Consider the following 21,005-nt stretch of genomic DNA (forward strand, 5'->3'; position numbering starts at 1 on the left):
TATTAATCCACCAGGCAAGTTAGTACACTTGTTTTCCAGAGGACAGTAACACGAATGCTTTTTGCAGTTTGCCATTTAACTCTCACAATTAGCTCGTAGAGTTAGCCAACTTCCTTCTACTTCTGCAGGTTCTCACATACCCTCATTTCAAGGTTCACATCTTCTTAGCTCCTATTTCCTATACTGTCAATTTAACCAACATTATGAATTAAATAGATCCACACAGGGCAAAGGTTTATTTGCAAGAGACCTAAGGCAGTTTACAAAAGCCCTTCCCAGCTACAAAAAGGAAAGAGCCATACCTGTAGGACTTTGAGAAACGTAATCTTGATTGGGCTCTTGGAGACGGTCCTGGCACTGTGGCTCCCAGAGGATCCCAAACAAAAGCCATTTGTAAAGATGGTGCCAAGATCCAGAGGAACGGGGGAAAGTCAGAGTTGGTGCAGGGCCCTGGGGCCCTGGGGGCTCACACGGAGCAGGAGGCACTTGTAGCCGAGTGAGGGCATTTCCTCTGTGTGGTGGTGGTATGTGCTGACAGAGAGGTGGCAGGCAGGCTGAGGCAGGGCTGGAAGGGATGGCCAGGACTTCCTGCTGCATGACACTTGCCCTTTGCGACAGAGCTTGCTTCACTCAGACCTTATCTCACTATTAATGCAAGAAACACTCCCTCGAAAATGTGTTTTTAAACATAGCCCTGATTAAACAGCAGAGTCACATGCCACTCCTAAAAAGCACAATACATACACACAACGGAAGGTATGATTGGAGTGGGTGAACCTTTTGATCAAGTGTGTACTTTAAAAAAAAGGTAAACAGAAGATTTTGTTAAAAATTTTAAAAAAGTAAATACATGCCTATGACTGGAGAGTTCAACAAAGATTACTAAATTTCACATGGCTAGCTGCCCAATATCATTTTCCTTCTTTCGACTTCTTTGAAAAACAGGGTGGACATAATGATTAGCAAACCTTCCAAAGGATTTAATTGGCTTGAAAACACCGGTGCCTGCCTGCAAGTCAGTGTGAGAAGAAAACAGGCAGATCACTTTCAAAGCTTTTGGCAGCTTTTCCCTCAAGGAGATGCCGTGTCACTTTGGAGAGTGAATTACAATGCATGACTTTGACAACAAAATCAATTTTCATGTCCATTTTCTGTTCCCTAGAAACATTTCTTAACTCTCTGATAAATCCCTTCAAACGACGTTCTTTCAAATTAAAATGATGAGAGACAAATCGAGCCCTGCACACGTTTTATGAGCCCAGCACCTTTTGGGGAGGCACATACTCCAAGACACTGTACTCAGGAGCCAAAGGACTCCAGTGCCGTCATCGGTCCTCACCACTGAGTGCTATTTAATGTTAACACTGTGGCATAATTTCATCAGTCCCTGTCCAAATATTGCCCCGAGGGTGACCTCAACTGTAAACCAAGGCAGAGCTCCACTTCGCCAGGATAAGATTAGAGAGGCCCCAAGTGCCCAAGAGTGAATTTAACCCTCTTTGAACCGGGCAAAACTGACCAATAGTTGACCTCAGTGAATGTTACCATAACTACCAAATGCTGAGACCCTTAAAACTCAATCTATTTCTTATATACCAGAGGGGTCTGAAATATTCACGTAAGTCTATAATAGCTCAAGATATTAAGCATGATGCTTATTTTCACAACAGCACCCAGCACACCAGGGGTTCTTGAGAATGCTACCAGTTCCCTATCAGCATTGGGGATGAGTAACAGAAAACATTTTTACAGTTTAACCTCTTTGTTATCTGACATACGGGCTCAAAGAGAGTGGGTGAGTGATAGCTGCCCCGAAGAGCAGCAACCTTAGAGGAGCTGAGAGTTCAAAAATAAACACATTCTCTCTGAATCAACTTGCAATATTTTAATGCTTCCCAGACTTTTGTATAGGGAGTGACATTTCACATGAGCCAAATGGGTGGTCACCTTCCTGGTATACTTTGAGAAGAACTGAAATGTTCCCAGAGTTATGCCAGTCTGCCCCTTTGGTGTATGAACATTCCACTATTATCATTTCACTCCTTATACTCTCTAATTTCCATTTGGGGGCAGCTCCTAGGAAATGTGAACATTCCTGGCAGATTTAACACAGAGCTGAACAGCTTGGTGCTTAGTAGAATGCCTTCATCTGGGACTAAAGTCAGACAGTGTAAGAGAACTGGTCATCCGGCTAAAGAGGGGAGGAGGCCCTGGCAGCTGGAGGGCTGGGGTGGACAGGAGTGCAGGGGGATGGGGGGGGGGACGGGAAGACAAGCCACAGACCGTGAGAGATGGTACCCGCGATGCAAAGCCAGAAGGAGACTTCTACCTGGCAGCATTTATAATTTGATAGGTGAAACAGCATCTTCAGCTTCTGAGAAAAGCTACAGTCTATATAGACAGCTTTGGAAGCAGAAAAATGTTCCTTTCATTGTTATCTCAATTTCATTTCAAGAAAGATAAACACTATCTCCCCATCCAGGCTAAAGCTAGCAATAGACATTTTCACAAATAATTAATTGCCTTTGCTTACCGATTTACATTTTAAAAGTGTTCTATTAATGGATAGATAACTGATAAACTACAAGGGAATAAGAATAATCTAGAATGAAGCTGCAATAGAATGTCTAACTTTTTCTAAAAATGTACAAGGAAGAAGTGACATTGTCTTTTTCATTATTGCTAGAAACCTTTCTTCCTTCTTCTCCCCCCTGCTTCTTAAAAGCAGACATCTGGAACAGTTAGGCATGACCAAAAAAAAAAAAAAAACAATAGACCTATAAATGTGAAATTATGAATAGGAATAAGGAAGATCTGGTCTTTTTTCCTAATATGAAATAATATAAAGACACAAGAAGTGTCTGCCAGTGTTAATATTATTTTTGCCCTAAATAATTACTTACCGCCTCCTTTTCATTTCTTCTGTACAAGTTACACATAATCCCTCTTTGGTTACCAAGCCTCAACAAGGTCATAGAAATAAGCTACTTATTACTGAGATTAATCATAAGCAAAGTTAAGCCTTGATTTCAAATATAACTATCAATATTGTTTTGAGGAACTGGTTAGCACTTCACTGCCATGAGAATTTTGACAATTGGAAAAAATAAAAAATAAAATAAAATGTTTCCTAGGATGAATCTTTGCTGTCGTTTATATTCCAACCAGGTGTTTATAATTTTCACTTCACAGGTACTAAAGGGTAGAAAAGAACTAAGTAGAAATCTTTTGAATATTTTAATTACTGTCCTTTTATTATTTATTTTTCCAGAAGAATTTTAGTAAAAGCATGATTGAATAACAAGGAGAGATGTTCTATCCCTGAGACAAACTCAACTCTTCTTTCACAAGTTGAAAACTGAATTTATATCCCAGGGAAAACCAGACTGTGAAATCTAAACATTGTTTCCATCCAGTTGTTACCCACATAATTCCTAGCCTCCCTAAAATATTAACAAAATGCCCACCTCCTGCCAATAACTTAGATCTTCTGTTTCTGCAGAGCTCTAAATAAAGCATCATTTTTTTGCCTCTTAAATATTTCTCAGATTTTGGTTCCAAGATTCCAGATGTGACAAATGGCAAATTTGGGTTTTGGTGTTGACTCAGAAACTCAGACTTTGCTTTAGAGGAGATAGATACTATGAATCAAATTGAAACTTCCAAAATTAAAAGTGGGAAAATTCAAACACAATCCACATAGGCATTCGTTTACTTTCATACCAAGTCACTAGTTGACAGGTTGAGGGGGGTGGTTTGAACTAAGCTTCAGAGAAACAAAGAGTTACATTAGTGGGGTTGCGTTAGGTTGAAACACATTGCTTCAGGAAACCAGAGCAGGCAGATAGATGGGTTTCAGGATAATGCTGTATTTCGAAATAGTCTCTGGTCACAGACTCAAAGTCAGTAGACGTTAATGTAGAAGCAAATAACAGACTTCTTTACCAGCTACTTCTGACGGGAGCGTCACTGTAATAATTCTATTTTCAGAGTGATACATTACAAAAGAGTATGATAAAAGGAAGTTTGACAACTGCACTTATATACTTCTTAAAACTAGTGTTCATTCAGTACAAATTATTGTGTTTTAAAAAAGGCTTTTTATCACCTTAATTATCATAATCAACTATAAATTATTTCTTCAAATGGAACTGCTGTAAAAATAATGCTAGAGTTTTCTTTGAATTGCTTTCAAAAATTCATTCTAAAACTTATATGAGTCTACCTGACTTACAGGTCAATTATTCCATGTTCTGAAATGGGGGAAAATTATTTTATGAGCTGGAACGCAGTGGAAAGCTAACAGAATTGAAGGTACCCCATAGTATCAAAAGCATTAGGAAAACATGCTTCGTGTTTTAAGCTTTATGCATTCTTTACTCGTGTATGTCCCAGAACACAGACAGAAATAATTGTAGTTAAAGAGCTAATACCACAAAGACATAAAATAAAAGATTGAAAAGAGGCATGCTTAAATGTAAGAAGAAAAGATCAATACAACTATAGATTATGAATTAAAATGTTTTACTATACACTAAGGTTTCTGTCGATATTATTTTTAGGAATGCTTTAGCAATTTGGAAAATAATTAAGTCAAGCCTCTTCTATTCAAGTCAATGGAGCTCCTCCTAAATACTTGGAGAAATGGGGTTGAAGGAAAGAAGTCAGGGAAGAAAAGGCTGATGGAATGGACTGGAAGAGTAATAAATTTTATGTTTATTAAGTATCCACTAAGTGACTGACAAAGTCTTCAAAAGAAAGTATTTCTAGAATCAAATTCTTTAAAAAAATCTTGCAATTAATATAGGCTAATCACTTGAAATCACAAACCCAACATGATTTTTTTTTAGTGTGTAAAGTCTTCTGGGGTCAATAATTATCTAATTGTCTAATTCTCTGTACATAAAGATTTTAAAGGTCAAAAAAATTCTTTCTTTTCAATATTGCATTCATGAATACAGCCTGAAAAATATCCAGCTTAGTTAATGATTGGCAAGTGAAAGGGGGTGGGATACAGGATTTCATCTTGAAAGCCACTTCCTCCCGAAGCCTTCCCTGCTCCCCCAGACCAGGTGATGTCTCCACAGCACGGTGTACTTCCTCTTTGTCAGCGTCACTGCGTTTGTAATTACTTTCTCAGCCTCTGGCTTCCCTGATGGACCTAAACATTGTGTGAACACGATCACATCTGCTTCCCCTCTGGGTCCCCAGCGCCTAGTGAAGAGTCTAGAAAAATAAAACCCATAATCATGTTTGTTTTATAAAAGAAATTCTCAGGGCTTCTTGAAAATAAGATGCCTCATCTGCATTATATTCTTTTATGTTCCTAAGTAGTGGCAAATATTTCTCCACAACTAATTTATGTAGCCCTTACTTAATTTTTCTTTCCTTAGATGTTCCCTCTGACAAAGTCAAGGTTGTTGCAATAAGTGATAAACAAATAAGAAAATAAAATAACCAGAAAATCCACTGTCACTGTTATGACCAAATGAAGTAAGGGCCTGTCTTCTCAATATATGTATATGTATATTTTTTAAAAGAAGCACCACTGGGCAAATATTCGGGGCAGCATTGGTATAGGAGATTAGAGATTATACCAGGAATTACACCATTACACCATGAATTGCCATGTGAACAACTTGAGCACTGTTGCTTGGCCTTGTTGAGTTTCAGAGTTTCCATTTGTTTCTCATTTGAGAATCACTGCAGTTTTTGAGATGATTGAATACGGTAATTTACATGAAAACATTCCAAAAACTCCATGCAAAATTTTAGGCACTACTGCTGACATTGTTTGTAAGCTTTTGGGGGAGGTATAAAAACTATTTTCATATTGTTGGAAATATTTACAATTATAAAAATTATCTTCTAAAATTGGTTACCTTATGAGCACAGTAAGTAGGCATATCATTTTATCAGTTTCAAAAAGGGTATCAATCCTCAGTTTTGATAGGTAAGTTTTTTTCTCTACTTAAAATATTTTTATAACACGTGTGTAAAGATAGATTATCTGCTGTTCTACTTTAAAGGTTAATTCTATAACAAAATCTTAATGTTTTATTTGCAGCATGAAAACCCTCTATCGGTTTTTGTTTATAAGAACTAAAAAAATTAGGTGGAAAGGAATTCTACTAAAATTAGTGGATGGAATTTTTCTTGATTGTTCGAAATCCTAGACTTCTCCTAAATATAGAAACATTTCCATTTATTTTTCAAAAACTTATGGGATTCTGAAGACAGGTTGTTTAATTGGAAAAGCATTTGCAACACTGACTCCAACTCATGCTGCTGTCATTGTTGACCACACACCAAATAAGGACAAAAATGGCTTCTTCCAGCTTTTTAGAATTATGTTAACAAACAAGCAAAAGCAGTGAGGAAATAACCAGGCTGAGATACAAAATTGCTCCCTTGGGAGAAAGAAATAAGACCCCAAATACCAAGAATCCCTAAATAATAACAATCTCATATGCTGAATTATGGTGCCGTGAATTTTTTCCATGACTATTCAATATCTGGCTACATCTGGATTTCCATTTATTGGAGCCAATGGTCATAACTTTTCCCATTCCTGACCACGTATTGTTGACCTGTCACCCTCAGATCCCTTTCCTTACCCAGACACTTCCTGCGCATTGACTGAGTTTGTGAACCTAACATCACCATAAGGTCAGGATAACTTTTCTAATTCCTTATTTTATTATGATGATATCAACCAATTATTTGGTGTTTTTTGTGTGTGATAAGTGTGTGACATAAGCTATATTATCCTCACAATAATATATCTATGAGCTTTGTATTAATTCTATTCTGTTTTACCACTGAGGAAATGGAGGCTTACAAAGTTGAAGTAACTCGACCCTCTGATCACACACAATGAGTGGCAGATCTGAGGTTAAAATTGAGGTCCCCCTGATTGCAAAACCTATGTCTTAGCCAATATGTGCCTAGAATATAAATGAATGAAGGAATGAATAAGGTCAGGTCCCTTTCTTTGGAGAGTTAAATCATCAAGGAGGTCTTGGATTTTCACAGGAAAAGGAGATGGTGTCAGGTAAAAGATTTACATAATCTTATTTAATCTACAAGCCTGCAGGCAGACATCATTATTACTGCTTCATAGATGAAAAATCTGAGGTTTGGAGAGGTTAAGTAACTTGGCTGACACCACAAACTGAATGTATGACAGAGGTGTGAGACCAAATCCGTTTTGCCTGCTTCTAGATCACACCTCCATTGCAGCTGGTTCATCCAAACTCTTTCAATTCCTAATTCCAGGGACAAGATTGGCCTGCAAGCCCCAGGTGGGACTGAGGCTGCAGGCAGGAGCTCATCGGGCTCAACTGTGAAAACTAGAGAGTTCCAGAGGCAGGGAGAGGAGGGCTGGCACATGGTAAGGCTTGAGGACAAGGGACAATGTCAGTGTTTGCATGTACTGTGCATTGCCCTGCATTTTCCCTCTGAATATTCTACATAGAAGAGAAACATAAACTCTTTTCAGTCCATCTGATCCACTGTAGCAATTCATTGGGGGCTAAATTACAAATCTGGATATTTGAGTAACAGTGAAACAAAACAGCTTGCTATTGCTATTTGCTTTTGTTTTGTAACAGGATGTATAAAACTTAGGGTGCCATTTTCTAGCTATCTCTCAAAACCACCTAAGAAATTATAACAGACATTTACATAATTGGGCCATTAATAGGTAATAAGGCAGGGTCTGGTTTTTGCTTTCAGGTGCTACCACTAATTTTATTTCTGTTGGTTCAGTGAAGTTAAGTAAATTTCCCAAGTTTGGTAAGTGGTAAGTAATGGTCCTTTGATTAAAACTTTAGCTTACCTCTAAATTTTAGAGAATAAGCCATTTCTATATTAGGGACTTTATTAAACTAAGATATAGAAGTAAATTTCAAAACACATAATTGTTATTTCATCGACCAGGTGGTATCAAGTAAAATGATTTATAGCAAAATTCTGAGTTAAATTGGAAATACTTTGGTTTGATATATATGTTATGGATAACCCTTAAAGGATTCAAGTTACGTTCGAAAATAAAACAAATTGCCACCAAAGAAACAAAATCATAACTATGTATTTTAAAACACTGTTGGACCCTAGATAATGAAATGTTTGGGGCAGCAAGTATTTGCCTAGATATTCTAAAAGTGACTAACTAAATCATAAAATCCTTTGAAATAAACAGAGCTAAAAGATACAGCCTAGTAAGCTAGTTTCTATATGGAATTTTGTTCAATAGCTAATCCAATCTTCCTTTCTTCCTCCCTCCCTTCCCTCCTTCCTTCCTTCCCTCACTCCCTCCCCCCTTCTTCCTTCCTTCCTTTTCTTCCTTCCTCACTTCCTTCCTTCCTTCTTTTGTCCTTCTGCCCTCCCTTCCACACACAAATACACATTAGGCATCTACTACATGCCACGTGCGATGCCAGCTACACGGTGGTGATTAACGGTGAACACAATTCATGCCCAAGGGAAGCTTAGAGCTGAATGAACCGAAAATTGAAACTCAAGGCTTATAAGATATTGGACTGGGCTTACATTTTTAAAAAGTATCAGGGCAGGAGGAAGAGAAGGATACAAAATATTTATAGAAATAAAAAATAACTTGAGCTGTTATTTATGAAAAAAAAGTATACAATTAAAAAGAAGGTGATTTTTAAGATCGTCAACATTAAAAACAAATCAAATGAGCTATTTGTGCTGAAAATATAGTTCGTAGCACTGGCCCAGGGGAAGAATACTTGTCTTCAAACAGTCAATTCTTAACATTACGTTAAAGTGGGAAAGGCACAAGAGAGATACATTAATACAGAAGTTCCTACTTCAACCAGAGTGGGTCTAAATCAGGGCTGGGTGACCCTGGGTACAAAAGAAGGATGAGACTTGATGTCTCCTTACAGATGCTTGCAGCCAGAAAGAATCTTACCTCAGAAGGGCATCTCTGTAAACTGTGGTGGTAATCTTTTTCTCAGTAAAACCTATCAATAGTGCTTAGAACATTAAAATTGACTTTCTTGTACAAATAAAGAAAAAAAAATAAGCATGCTGTACCTAGAGCAGTCAGCTCCAGAACAGTCCAGAGTGAGCTGAATTACAGTGGTCCAAAACAAACTTGACAGGGCATGTAAGATTAGTTTCAGGATAAAAATTTAGAATGATTCTTGCTATATCAGGAAAGTTTTTTTTTTTCACAATTGTATTATGAACATTTTCAAAAATGTAGAAGAAGCTGAAAGAATTTTACAGTTAACACCTGTGTATCTACCACTTAGATTCTACCAGTAACATTTATAAGACTGCTTCTTCACATGTGATTATCATATTGGACTTGAACAGTAAGAACTGTACTCCTATAATAAGAGTCATCTGAACAGTATTTAGGATTGTGCCTTATGTTGAACCTAAAATTATAAGTTTCTATGTTTTCTTATTGAGACTATTTTAAAGGGTAGATTTTATACAGGCAAAGACTATATTTTTCTATGTAATGTGAACACAAAATAAATTTGAATTTTTAAATTTTTCTAACAAAAATAAATTAATGACAAAAGGTAAATGTTAAGATATGTATAAAGATCATGAATTATCAAAATCATTATCCATTTAAGTGATAAAAACTATCAACCATATGGTTTTATTCCAGTTTAGTCTTAGGTAATATGTTTTCTGAATTGTTTGATACAGGGAAATTCTTGGTAAATTATGAGTTAGTCAAGCACTTGGGAACGAGATGACTGGGAATTTTCCATAATTACTGATGTTGTACAAAATATCCTGTAAAATATAAAATCAAGAGAAATTTCAATAAAGTAGAACTTTTTGGTTTTTCTATGAGTTTTTTGTTTCCTTCTGTCATATTTTTAAATAAACATTATATGAATTTTAGGCCTAGTTTGTTACAGATAAGGCAGCCTACTTTTCTAATAAATGAAAAAAAAAATCTCGACATCAATGACTCTAGTTTTTGTCTATTATTTCTGATGTGCCTAGTGTAAAGGTCAGCTTGCTAACTTCTCAGCAATTTGAAATGCAGGTCAAGGTCAGATGACTTCACAAGAGTGACGGAAGAAACCTAATTTTAGTCTCCATGAAACTGAAGAACTCACACGAATGATTACTGAACACTCTTAGCCTATGTTTGGAGCCGTATACTTGAAAAGGAATCCCATCAAGGAGGAACAGGTACTGGAGAGAGTCCTGGAAGAAGCCAGTGTTCTCTCAGGTGCTCCAAGGGGTCAAGGAGCATCTCAGATTCAGACAATTGACTTTTCAGGTACATTTAAAGGATGCATATTTGCAACTCTAGTACAAACTAATTAAAGTAGAAATTCAGTGAAAACAGTCAATATATTTAATAGCTATAAACAGCACAGAATGGCAATTCCAAAAAGATGTTAGGGTTAACACTTTGTTAAAAAGTGCATTACAACATTTTTAATACTAAGTAGAATCCAATTACTTCTCAAAAGCATTTATCAATTAAAACATATTAGTTAAAATATGCACCAAAATGTTGACAGTGTTATTTCTAGGGAATAGGATCATAGGTATTTTAAAACTTCTTTTCCATAGTGTTCATATTTTCTACAACAAATAAAATTACTTTTATAAACAGATAAAACTAAATATACAGTACTAAAAAACTTAGTCAAGTTTCTTATTTCTTACCAGGTGTTTCAGGTTAAAAGTTAATTAGATTTCAACCAAAGGTTACGAACAAAGGCTTTTAAATTCATATTAAATTAAACAGATATCACAGATATTTTACACGTTGCTGAGACGTTAAAGGGTCTGAGAGAGAAGTCCCCAGAAGCCAGACAAACCATTTGACACCTATGAAGACACGATTTAAAATCCAATTAGATGCAGTGTGATGTAGTCTGCAGAAGCATAACTAGAGAGGACAGCATAGGCTTCCTTCCAGAGGTGGAAGAGGAGCCACAGTCAGGAAAAATCAAAAGAAAGAAGCAGAGCTCTTAATACATTTAAGGAAATCCACTTTGTGCCAGTCTGCAAGGAAATTCTCCTCTATGAAGAGAGATGTTTGCACAGCTGCACAGCGCCCCCTTGTGGCGAGGTTTAAACAACTGTACCTTCTCCCTAAGAAAAAGCCAAGAACCTTCAATTAGCCTTCCCCGGCATTCGCTTAGCTTTCATCAGCGGATGACTGACTTCCAAGCCTTATTGAGGATGCATATGTGGGTATAAGAAACACACTGACTTGATATTCTGCTCCTCTGTTATTAACGTGTACATAAATATTCCACAAGGTTGTGTTTCTTAATGATAATGCTTGAAAAAAACCTTCCTAAAATAGAAAATACGCAAGTATGTTTGTCCCCACTACTTGTGAAATTTGATCTTTTGCACAGATGAATGCTGTTTCTCCACTTGACAAAAGGAAATTGAAAACTGGGGACAATATTAAAAATCAAATATTTTCCATTCATCTTAAAAATATGAAACCATTTGTTTATGAAATGTTAGTATGCTTATGAGGGCAATTTGGAAATGTATTAGTCACCTGAAATTTCATATGATAGCCAACGATAAAAATATTGCCATTTGAGTAATGTGAGAATTAGGGGCATTTTGATGTGCTTGATTTAGCTCTTTAATTTGAATAAGAATCATATTGTAATTCATGTAAATGATTCCACTGATTTGTGATTATCTGGATAACTGCTCAGCAGGAAAAATCAAATTCTGGATGCTTCTTGGAAAAGGGAAATTAATTTGGAATGTGATATAATCTGTCTAAGAAGAGCTGTGCTTTATTAGACATTCTGACTCAAAACAGGAGAGAAAATGAACAATTGATTGAGAAGTGAGTACAGTCTTCACTTTGCCTGTTGCTGGCTGTATTACATAGTTAATGAGGGTCTCATTCGTCTCTACTCATCTGCCTATCCAAACCATTCTACAAAACACGCTCAGCACCTGAGCCAGGAGAATGAGAAAGTGTGGCTTTGCAAAAACCATTATTAAAAAGCAATGACAATACAAAAAAAAATGGCTCAAGTTGCCTCTCCATAATCTCCACTAGCTTTTCCAAAACTACTCCAAATAAACATATATAGAAAGTAAAAATAACATGCTTCCTATGCAAATACAGAGTCAAGATAAGTCCCCAAGATCCCCTTCCTTTCAATCAAATTGTCATCGCTTCTCAAACAAGTACGATTTAGAAATTCTACTGTGGCCTCTGCTGAAAGGTCAGACTGTTCACTGATGAGCATCATTGTGTTTATGTGGGAAGGAGAAGATAAAGCAGAGAAGGATGGAAACAAGTCTGTATAGGAACCCACTCATATTCAGGTCTTGTGCAATGAACTTTCACATAGGCTTGCAAAAGACTGATGACTCCCAATTAATTACATCTCCATCCCTGATACTTTGGCTGGTTTCCAGAACAGTATATCCACCTTCTTGAACATTGACATTTGTATATTTAATAGTCTTAGGTTGAATCCCTCCCAGGCAGACTGTACAAAGTCCTGGAGTGGTTAGTTTATTTGGAAAGGAGGCAGGCTGGTGATCCTAGGAAATACAACTTAAGGGGGGGGGGAGTGGAACAATGAAGGAAGAAAAGTTAATAGGGTGTGTATTAATAAGCAGGTTACCACTGTGGGTAAATGGGGCTTAATCTTCCTGGGGACACCTTGAGGGACCATATACACATGCCTTGGGATTGCCCCAGTAAAGAATGTAGAACCTGGGGTATACGAGCACCAATTCTGGCCCTCAGTGTTTGAGGGTTGCCACTAGAGTGTTAAATCCCGTGCACAGTCTAAGCCAGCTCCTTTGTACTGGAGAAAGCCCCCAGGTGCCTGAGTTGTGAAAGTGGCTGAGCCCACTATTGCAACAGGTGAACTCTGGAGTAGTTGGACACGAAATGGGGCAGGGCTCGAGGCTTTTGCCCACAAATAGGCCTCTCAGAACTTAAGATGCCAGAACTGAACTACCCTACCACTAAACTTGCTACTCCCTTATCTTCCCCAAGCTCAGTAAATAAAAACACAAGTTTTCAATTTGCTCAGGCTAAAGTCCTTGAATCATCTTTGACTCATCTCTTTTTTTCTCACCCCATGTAACAATCCATCATCAAATACTATCAGCTCCATTTTCAAAACATATCTAGAATCTGTTCACTTCTCATCAGCTCTGCTGCCCTGACTCTGGCCCAAGTCCCCCTTATCTGTTGCCCAGACTGCGGGAGTGGCTTCCTCACCATTTTCCCTGCTTATACCCTTGCTCCATGTCTATTCGGCACAGAGCACTCTGTGATCCTCTGAAAATGTACATCATTTCTGTGCTGAAAACCCTCTACTAGTTTCCCACTCCACTTGGGATAAAATCCAAACTCTTTACCATGGCCTACAAAAGCCCAGTCCTCATTCTCTGGCCTCTTCTCCTTCTACTCTCCCCCTTGCCCACTTGGTTCCAGCCAACCAGACGTCTTCCTATTCCTTGAACACAGTGCACCTGCTCCCACCTCAGGACCTTTACACCTGCTCCTTCCTCTTCCTGGAACACTCTTCCTTCAGATACCTGCATGGTTCCTTCATTTCGTTAAGATCCCAATGTCAGGTTAATAGACATAACTACCTATTCTGACTATTCAATCTAAAGATGCACTCCCATCACTGTTCCTTTACCCTGCATTAACTTTCTTCATACAACTCAACATCACGACATGCTACATATTTTGTACATGTTTGTGCATTTCATGTGTTTTGTACTATCTTCCCCCACAAAAATTTAAGTTCCTTTAGAGGAGACACTCTGGTTTGTTCACTGCTGTTTTACCAACAACCAGAATAGGGCCCGACAGTGATAGTGGTTCCATACATATGTACCGAGTGAGTTAATTCACTGGTCTGAGAGCCATATGAGATAAATATTCATACTTATCACTAGAACACTTACTACACACCATGACTGGTGTTGTCCTATCCCAAGTGTAAGCAGCCCTTGCTCTTCAGAAGCCTGAATAGCCAAGGTGTGGTGGAACCGTCGGAGGTCAGAGCGGAAATGACTGTATTGGGAACAGTGGTATTTAGGAAAATGGAGGAAAGCGAGGTTGAGACTGAACTGTGAAGAAACTTGAACGCTGCATTAGGAGTGGGACCTCTGCTCCGTTTAGAAGTGAAAAGTCACCAAAGTTTCCAAGTAATTAAAATGAGATTTAATTAATTAAAGTAGGATCTCAGAACAATTAATATTTTGATTCTACTCACAGGGACTTGAGTAGGAAGAGAGACGGACGGCATCATGATTTTTTTTCCCCCTTGAATCCTTTTTCCCCAATGTACAAGGCACTGGCATAGATAATACTACTTGCATCTTTTTGACATAGTTTGTAGACTACTATATCAATATTTTTCACACTCAGTTAAGAAGCTTTTTGACCTGATAACCTAATAGTTAACCCTAATGTTAACTATTAGGTTATCAAGCATGGAATGTCTGATTTCCTTAAGCGCTAAGTTTGACAATTGATCTCTCTGACATTTAACTTTGACACTGCTTGTTTTATTTTTATTGTGAAAGTACATCCTCAGTCTTTCAAACACACGTGTTAGCTTGTGATTATCTTTCAAAATTTTTTTAGAAAAATTAGTTATCTGGAAACTAATAACTAAAGAATTCAAAAAAGATAAGATTGGGCAGAAATATGCTATAGGTTCTCTGGTGAGATATAGACATGAATAAATGGGAATAAACATGTCCAAGGCATCTGTAGTGATTAGCAAGGATTCTTTAGAGCTATAATTTGTTTCTTATCTCGGGCAAAATTCATATTCTAGTCTTCTTTTCTCTGAAGGAGTGCTGTGAAGGACAAGAGTGCTATATGCTTGGTGCTCTACTGGCCCCTGAACCTCCTGGGGCTACATATCCCTGCGACTGTCCAGCACTATAGGAGATAAATAAACACATGTAAAATGAATCTGTCAAATTTTTTAGAAGACAGACTCCAGGAAAATGTCATCATTTTGCTCTAAATTCTGCTTTCCTTCATGTAATGAATATTTAATTCTGTTTTGTTCCACAAAGGATTTAAGGCTTCTATGTTTCCTTTGGTAATTAGCTTAGATAAGCCAAATTATCCATTTCTTCACCTGCCAATGGACATGAGCTAATGCTTACACTTCTCACAGCTGTATTTGCGCCTTGATATGTTTGAGAATCTTTCAGATACATAAACCAGCCATTATCATTTGACAATATAAACTAGTAAACTTTAGAATGTTGTACCTAACTTTCTAAACAATTCCAAATGACTGATTGAATCTGTTAGCTGATTCAGTTCAAAATTTAAAGATGAGAAAATTGCATAGGAAGGAGTTTAAGGAACAAGGGTTGTTTGATGGAATTAGCTAGTCTCAATTCTATATTTTCACTCAGTTCATCCAATTATTTGCCAAGTAAACATGCGGATGCACTTCTCAATCTCCTAGGCACTAGATTAAAAAGCTCCAAGGAACCCGTTTAAAAAAATGCATAGTGAGCTAAGAAAAAATTATTCCTTATATTAATAGTTTCAACTTTGCATCTTTTACTCATGCTATGTTCACCCTTTTAGATATCTTTTTTACAAAATGAAAAGGAATAAATTACACATGTTTAGAGGATAATTCATGCTACTAAAACAAATCATGAGGAAAAGCTGAAGTGAAACTAGTGACAAGCTTTTGCTTTGTGTCCTACTGCTGTGGCGTTTTTGCCAACATCATGCATGGGATTGCTTCCAGCATTTTATGCCAGGACATTCCTAAGGAATCCTGTGCTCAGGACAAAGTCCATTTCAGCATCTATCAGTCTCCCTCTGCCTCTCCAGCTCCTCTGCACACACATCCATTTATGGAGAAAGGCAAGGGCAGAAGGCAGATTTTGAAGGGAAAAGAAAGGGTAAGAGGAGTGACAGAGAGAGAGAGAGAGAGAGAGAGAGAGAGAGAGAGAGGTGTCCTGCTCCACAGTGCAGGGAGCTTACAGGGTAGTTCATGTTCGGTATCAGCGCCGCAGGCCTCTGCAGCCGGCCCTTGCTTCCTTCCTGGTCTTCTCCATCAACCTCTGTTCCCCTCTCACCCCGCCGTGCATGGCGGCAACTCAGCCACAGCACAGGAGCCAAGACAAACCACCCCATCCCAAGTTGAAATGGTGACTTCAGTGATGTGTCTGCCTAGTAATCAATAATTCATTTAAGTGGATTTTCTGATGCAGAAAATAATGTCCTTATAACCTTCTGACTTATTACTAGCACTGACCTAAGAATCACACCAAAAAAAGTGCTGTCAGAATGCAGAAATAGTTTTCTGTTTGAGTAAGTTATTTTTATGACTATATAAATGATGAATATTCATGATAGAAAGTTTAGAAAATGAAAAGAAAGGAAAAAAAGAAAGAAAAAACTATCACCTACACTCAGAGGCAACTTGGAAATCTAGTTTATTTTCTTCTGAAAATATTATATTTAGTGGTTGATAAGATTCGCTGGATGTAATATCAAAATTTATGTAAACATCAGTTTATGTGGAAGATTTAGAATATATCTAATCTCTCAATATTATAAGTTCTTTTGTGGTGAATATCTTTGAACATAAATCCTGCAGTACCTCAAATTACTTCCATAATCCAAATATCTATAAGTAGAATTACTAGATTAAAAAGTAGGAGTATTTCTGAGGCTTGAAGCTCCTGATGATTTTCAATCATTTTTATGAAATAAAACTTTTAAATTTGTTCAAAAACCAGTGTAAATATACATTATGCATTATTTTATTGTGACTTTTCTTTAAAGATTAATAAAACATAAGATAATTCAAAATAACTTATTTACTACAAAGAGGAGTCTCACCACATGAAAATTAGTCAGAACCTAGAGTAATAAAAATAATGATTCTTATAAGATGGAAAAAATCCCACCATATAAATACTTAATTATGGCCATATTTTATAAAAAGGCCAAAAACAATGAAAGAAAGAAAAGAAAGAAAGAAAAGAAAGAAAGAAAGAAAGAAAGAAAGAGAGAGAGAGAAAGAAAGAAAGAAAGAAAGAAAGAAAGAAAGAAAGAAAGAAAGAAAGAAAGAAAGAAAGAAAGAAAGAAGAAAGACATATGGCTGTTATTATAGCAATACACAGTTGGTCAACCACTTCAAGTTCTTGTGGCCGGTGAGGTCACAGGAGCTGCAGGCCGACATTTCAGACAAATTATGCACACTGAGGTCATACTGCTCTACTTGAGGCAATTTTTCATAATTGTAGTGTTCTGTTTACAAAAGGTCCTTGACTTAAAAATATCCTTTTGTGCCCTCTAGTGTTTAAATTCCTCAAAACTTTGGGAAGTTTATGTCTTACTTCTAAACTCCAGTTGAACACCATTTCATTCTTACTTAGACCAAATGTCTATCTGTGTGTGAAAGTGGCCAGTGTACATACTGTTCAGAAAATGTTTAAGTTTACTTAAAATTCTTCATTTCAAAGAGAGCTAGAGCAGGGGTTAGAAAACTACCACAGGGCAAATCCCACCCGCCATGGTTTTTTTGTTGTTGTTGTAGTAAATAAAGTTTTGTTGGCACACATCATGCTCATTCACTACAGACTCTATGGATAACTGCATTTGCTCAGCACAGCAGAGCTGAGTTGTTACTACAGAAAACTCACGGCCTGAAAATGCTAAAGTATTTACCATCTGACCCTTCACAGAAAAAATCTGCTGACCCCTGGGCTACAGAATCCCTCTGATAATTAGATTAGATGCCATGATATTTTATAATGTCCCTTAATTCTACTCCCTTTCCATCAACCACCAGAATATGAGTTAAAACAAAGACTGTTAAGTGCCAGTCAGTTAGCTTTGTGGTTCATGTACCAACTTTATATTGTTTTAGTGAAAATATGTTTTTCTTGATTTTTGTAACATCCACTCAGTGTGACAAATATCGACTCCGTCCTGATGACTCTGGCATTAATGTGATTATATAGAAGAAAATATAATGAGATCAAAACTCTTCACCCATCAAGACCAGGAATTGAAAAACTTTCCTACCTCCTTTGCCACCTCATCTCTTACTGATTAGCTAGAACTTAGATGAGGAGTAGATTAATATCCCATCCCTCTTTATTTTTATACATCTAATATTAAAGCTTGCAATTACTTTTAGAAACACATACAGTCTTTCTGGAATAAAGTAAACATACCATTTATAATTAATATGGAATTTACTTAAGTTCATGCTTGATTCAAATCTCACACAATCACTTCTTCTACATACTAGTGAAAGCACAGTGCACAATAATAAGTCCTTAGTACCATGTGGTCAACTTACAGGCTACCTTCTTTCCCCAGAACAAATCTCACATCTTTCTAAATCCCTCTAATATTTTATCCTCTGTTTTGTGCTTCTAGAAGCTTTATTGAAATTTCTTACTTCTTATCTGAATTGGTTGATATATATATAGTTCGTTAGACTTTTTCCATATGGTTTTCAGGAAGTGGATCTCTTTTATCACTTTCTAACTTAAAATTTGGCTTCTGTTTCAAAATGATTACAACAATTTTTTTTCAAAGATACACATCAGCAATAGCCTGGCCAGGAGTTTTGTACAGTTATAGGAGAAAACACAAAATCATGGGCTGAGGAAAGTGAATGAAAACAGGCTTTGGTTGATTCTTTTCCTCATGAGACAGCATCCTTGTCTGGTGACATGCATTCATGGCCATCCTAGATTACACGCCTGGAGCTTCCCTTCTCAGCCTACAATGTCTCACTGCATGCACATCCTTTACTCTGCTCTTTATAGTCCCCCATTTCCCTGCCCCCTGATACAACCCTCTTTGTCATACCTGACACAGAAATCATTTAAACACAAACCCAAATACAAACACTGCATAGACTTACTTTGTGGAATCACATACTTAAAACTTCTGAATCAAATAACTTATACTCACTTTTCAAATCTATGCAATAACAGCAACTAAACAGGTAGTAAAACACATCATCTTTCATGCTCAGTGTTAAAAGCAATTTTAAAAAACCCAGAAAAAAGTACACCATACCTCTGTTCCATAAGCAAAAAATATCCAAACTTACCTACAAAAGAAAAGAACAATAAATCTCAAATCAGAATACATTTGAATTCTTTCCTCTAGTAAATTAGTCAAAGTTGTCATCATGAATATAGTTAATTCTTAATTATTGCTATGTGTATCATTCTCTCTAAATAATGCTTTTTAGTTCTTGTAGATGCCAGCAACGCTGACAGTGATGTTCTCAAAAGGCCAATTCTCACTGTGCAGAGAGTCCTTTCCCACATGTAGTCTGCTTAGTAAGAGCGTTTTTATAACAAAAACGTAAATAATTCCCTAGACAAAGGAAATGTGTGCATTACAAGACATATTTTTGGGAGTCAAATACAAACAAGGGAAGAAGAAGAGGTTTGGAGTCAGACCAACCTGGATTTAAATCCTAGTTCCACTACAGCCTGATAACTCAAGTCATTTTATTTACCTAGTGGGATTATTGTGAGCATTGAATAAGGTCATCGTTTTGGTATGTTGTAAGAAGCTCAATAAATATTGTCTTCTTGCTGTCCTGTATGTTTTATTTTATGCCAATACTTTGCTGAAAGATAGATGTTTCATGCAGTATATAAAGCATGGAAAAGCTTTAAGCATTTAAAATAGAAAAGAAACAAGTTCTACATTTCTCTTTGTATTGTGACCAAGTTGGTTCATGTGAAATATTAGTCATCTTCTAAATGCTTGGCAATTTATTTTCTGGTGCAAATTCAGGCATTTCACTGAGAGTTCAAGCCATTAACGGAGAGTACAGCAGTCCTTAGCATGGCTTCCACATCCCACATATTCACACTGTGTCCCCTATGGTGTCCGCTTCACTCCCTCACTGCAGCCTCACAAGCCTTGCAGACATTCCAAAAATACAAGGATGCTCCAGCCTCAGGGTGTTTGCATTCACTGCTCCCTCTGCCTAGGAGGAATCCACACTGCTCACCCACCCTTCGATCCTTGCCTCAATAGGCCCCCTCAGCAAGGACTAACCTGATTTCCCTACTGAAAATTCCAACCAGGCTCTCAGCCTCTATTTTTAACATCCCTTCTTTTGCATTATTTGTTCCCCAGCACTTACAGCCTTCTAACGTGCTACATAATGTATGTATTGAGCCTCCCTGTCCCTACAACCCAATATAAGCCACATGGCAACAGGTGTTTCTGTCTGTTTTGTTCACTATCGAATAGCCAGGACCTGGAACAATACCTGGTAAATAGAAGGTATTAAAAAAAAAACATTTGTTTAAGGAATCAATAATGCATATATAAAAGAGCCAAATATAAAACATAAATTTTACCTGTATATACAAGTATTTTTATTTATAGATTTATATAGAAATGTTAACTTTATATATTTTACTTTTATAGATATAAATTTGTTACAGAATATTTACATATTTATCAACTATATGAATATTTAATATTTAGTTAAATTTTTAGCTAGAAGTAAATCATCTTACTTTAACTTAACACTTTTTGTGAGAGAAACTGTGGTAACCGTTAGAGCTGCTGGCTCACTCTTTCCACCTCCCTACATGTAGGTGCACTTAATACCCCTCTTGTGGTTGAATGGAGCCACGTGACTAGTTCTGGCCAATAAGTCAAGTGTGGCCAAGCCCTGAATCGCTGGTGGGGGACTCTCCACCCCTTCCCATCTCTCCTGCTGCCAGAGGGACCAGCAAAGTCCATGATGAACTGTGTCGGCTTCCCCACTAGAGTGAGGAGGCTGAGGAGCACAGCCCCCAGTTGATGACATGTAGCATGAGAAAACAACTACAACAACAACAACCTTTGTTGTTACAAGATTTGGAGGTAGTAAAGGCCATTTAACTCACCCAATACGACAAATAGAGAAATTACGCACATATAATTTAAAAATTATGCAGAAAAACTTTAAAAAAAAACCCACAAAAACTAC

At 37.1% G+C, this 21,005-nt stretch overlaps 1 protein-coding gene across 9 annotated transcripts in view; it reads right to left on the reverse strand.

The window, feature by feature from the left end:
- PDE4D (phosphodiesterase 4D) overlaps positions 1–21,005 on the reverse strand; it is a 1,287,470-nt gene that overhangs the window by 321,544 nt on the left and 944,921 nt on the right. Inside the window, exon 1 of one of the 9 annotated variants that reach the window (XM_045565994.1) lies at positions 303–621. The exons of the other annotated variants lie outside the window; for them this stretch is intronic. Coding sequence (XP_045421950.1) covers positions 303–391 — 89 coding nt within the window. The 5' untranslated portion in view covers positions 392–621. Of the gene's footprint in view, positions 1–302; positions 622–21,005 lie in introns of those variants that run through there. 9 annotated transcript variants of the gene reach the window in all.

This window comes from Lemur catta, chromosome 12 (assembly GCF_020740605.2).
Source record: "Lemur catta isolate mLemCat1 chromosome 12, mLemCat1.pri, whole genome shotgun sequence".
Lineage (NCBI taxonomy): Eukaryota > Metazoa > Chordata > Mammalia > Primates > Lemuridae > Lemur > Lemur catta.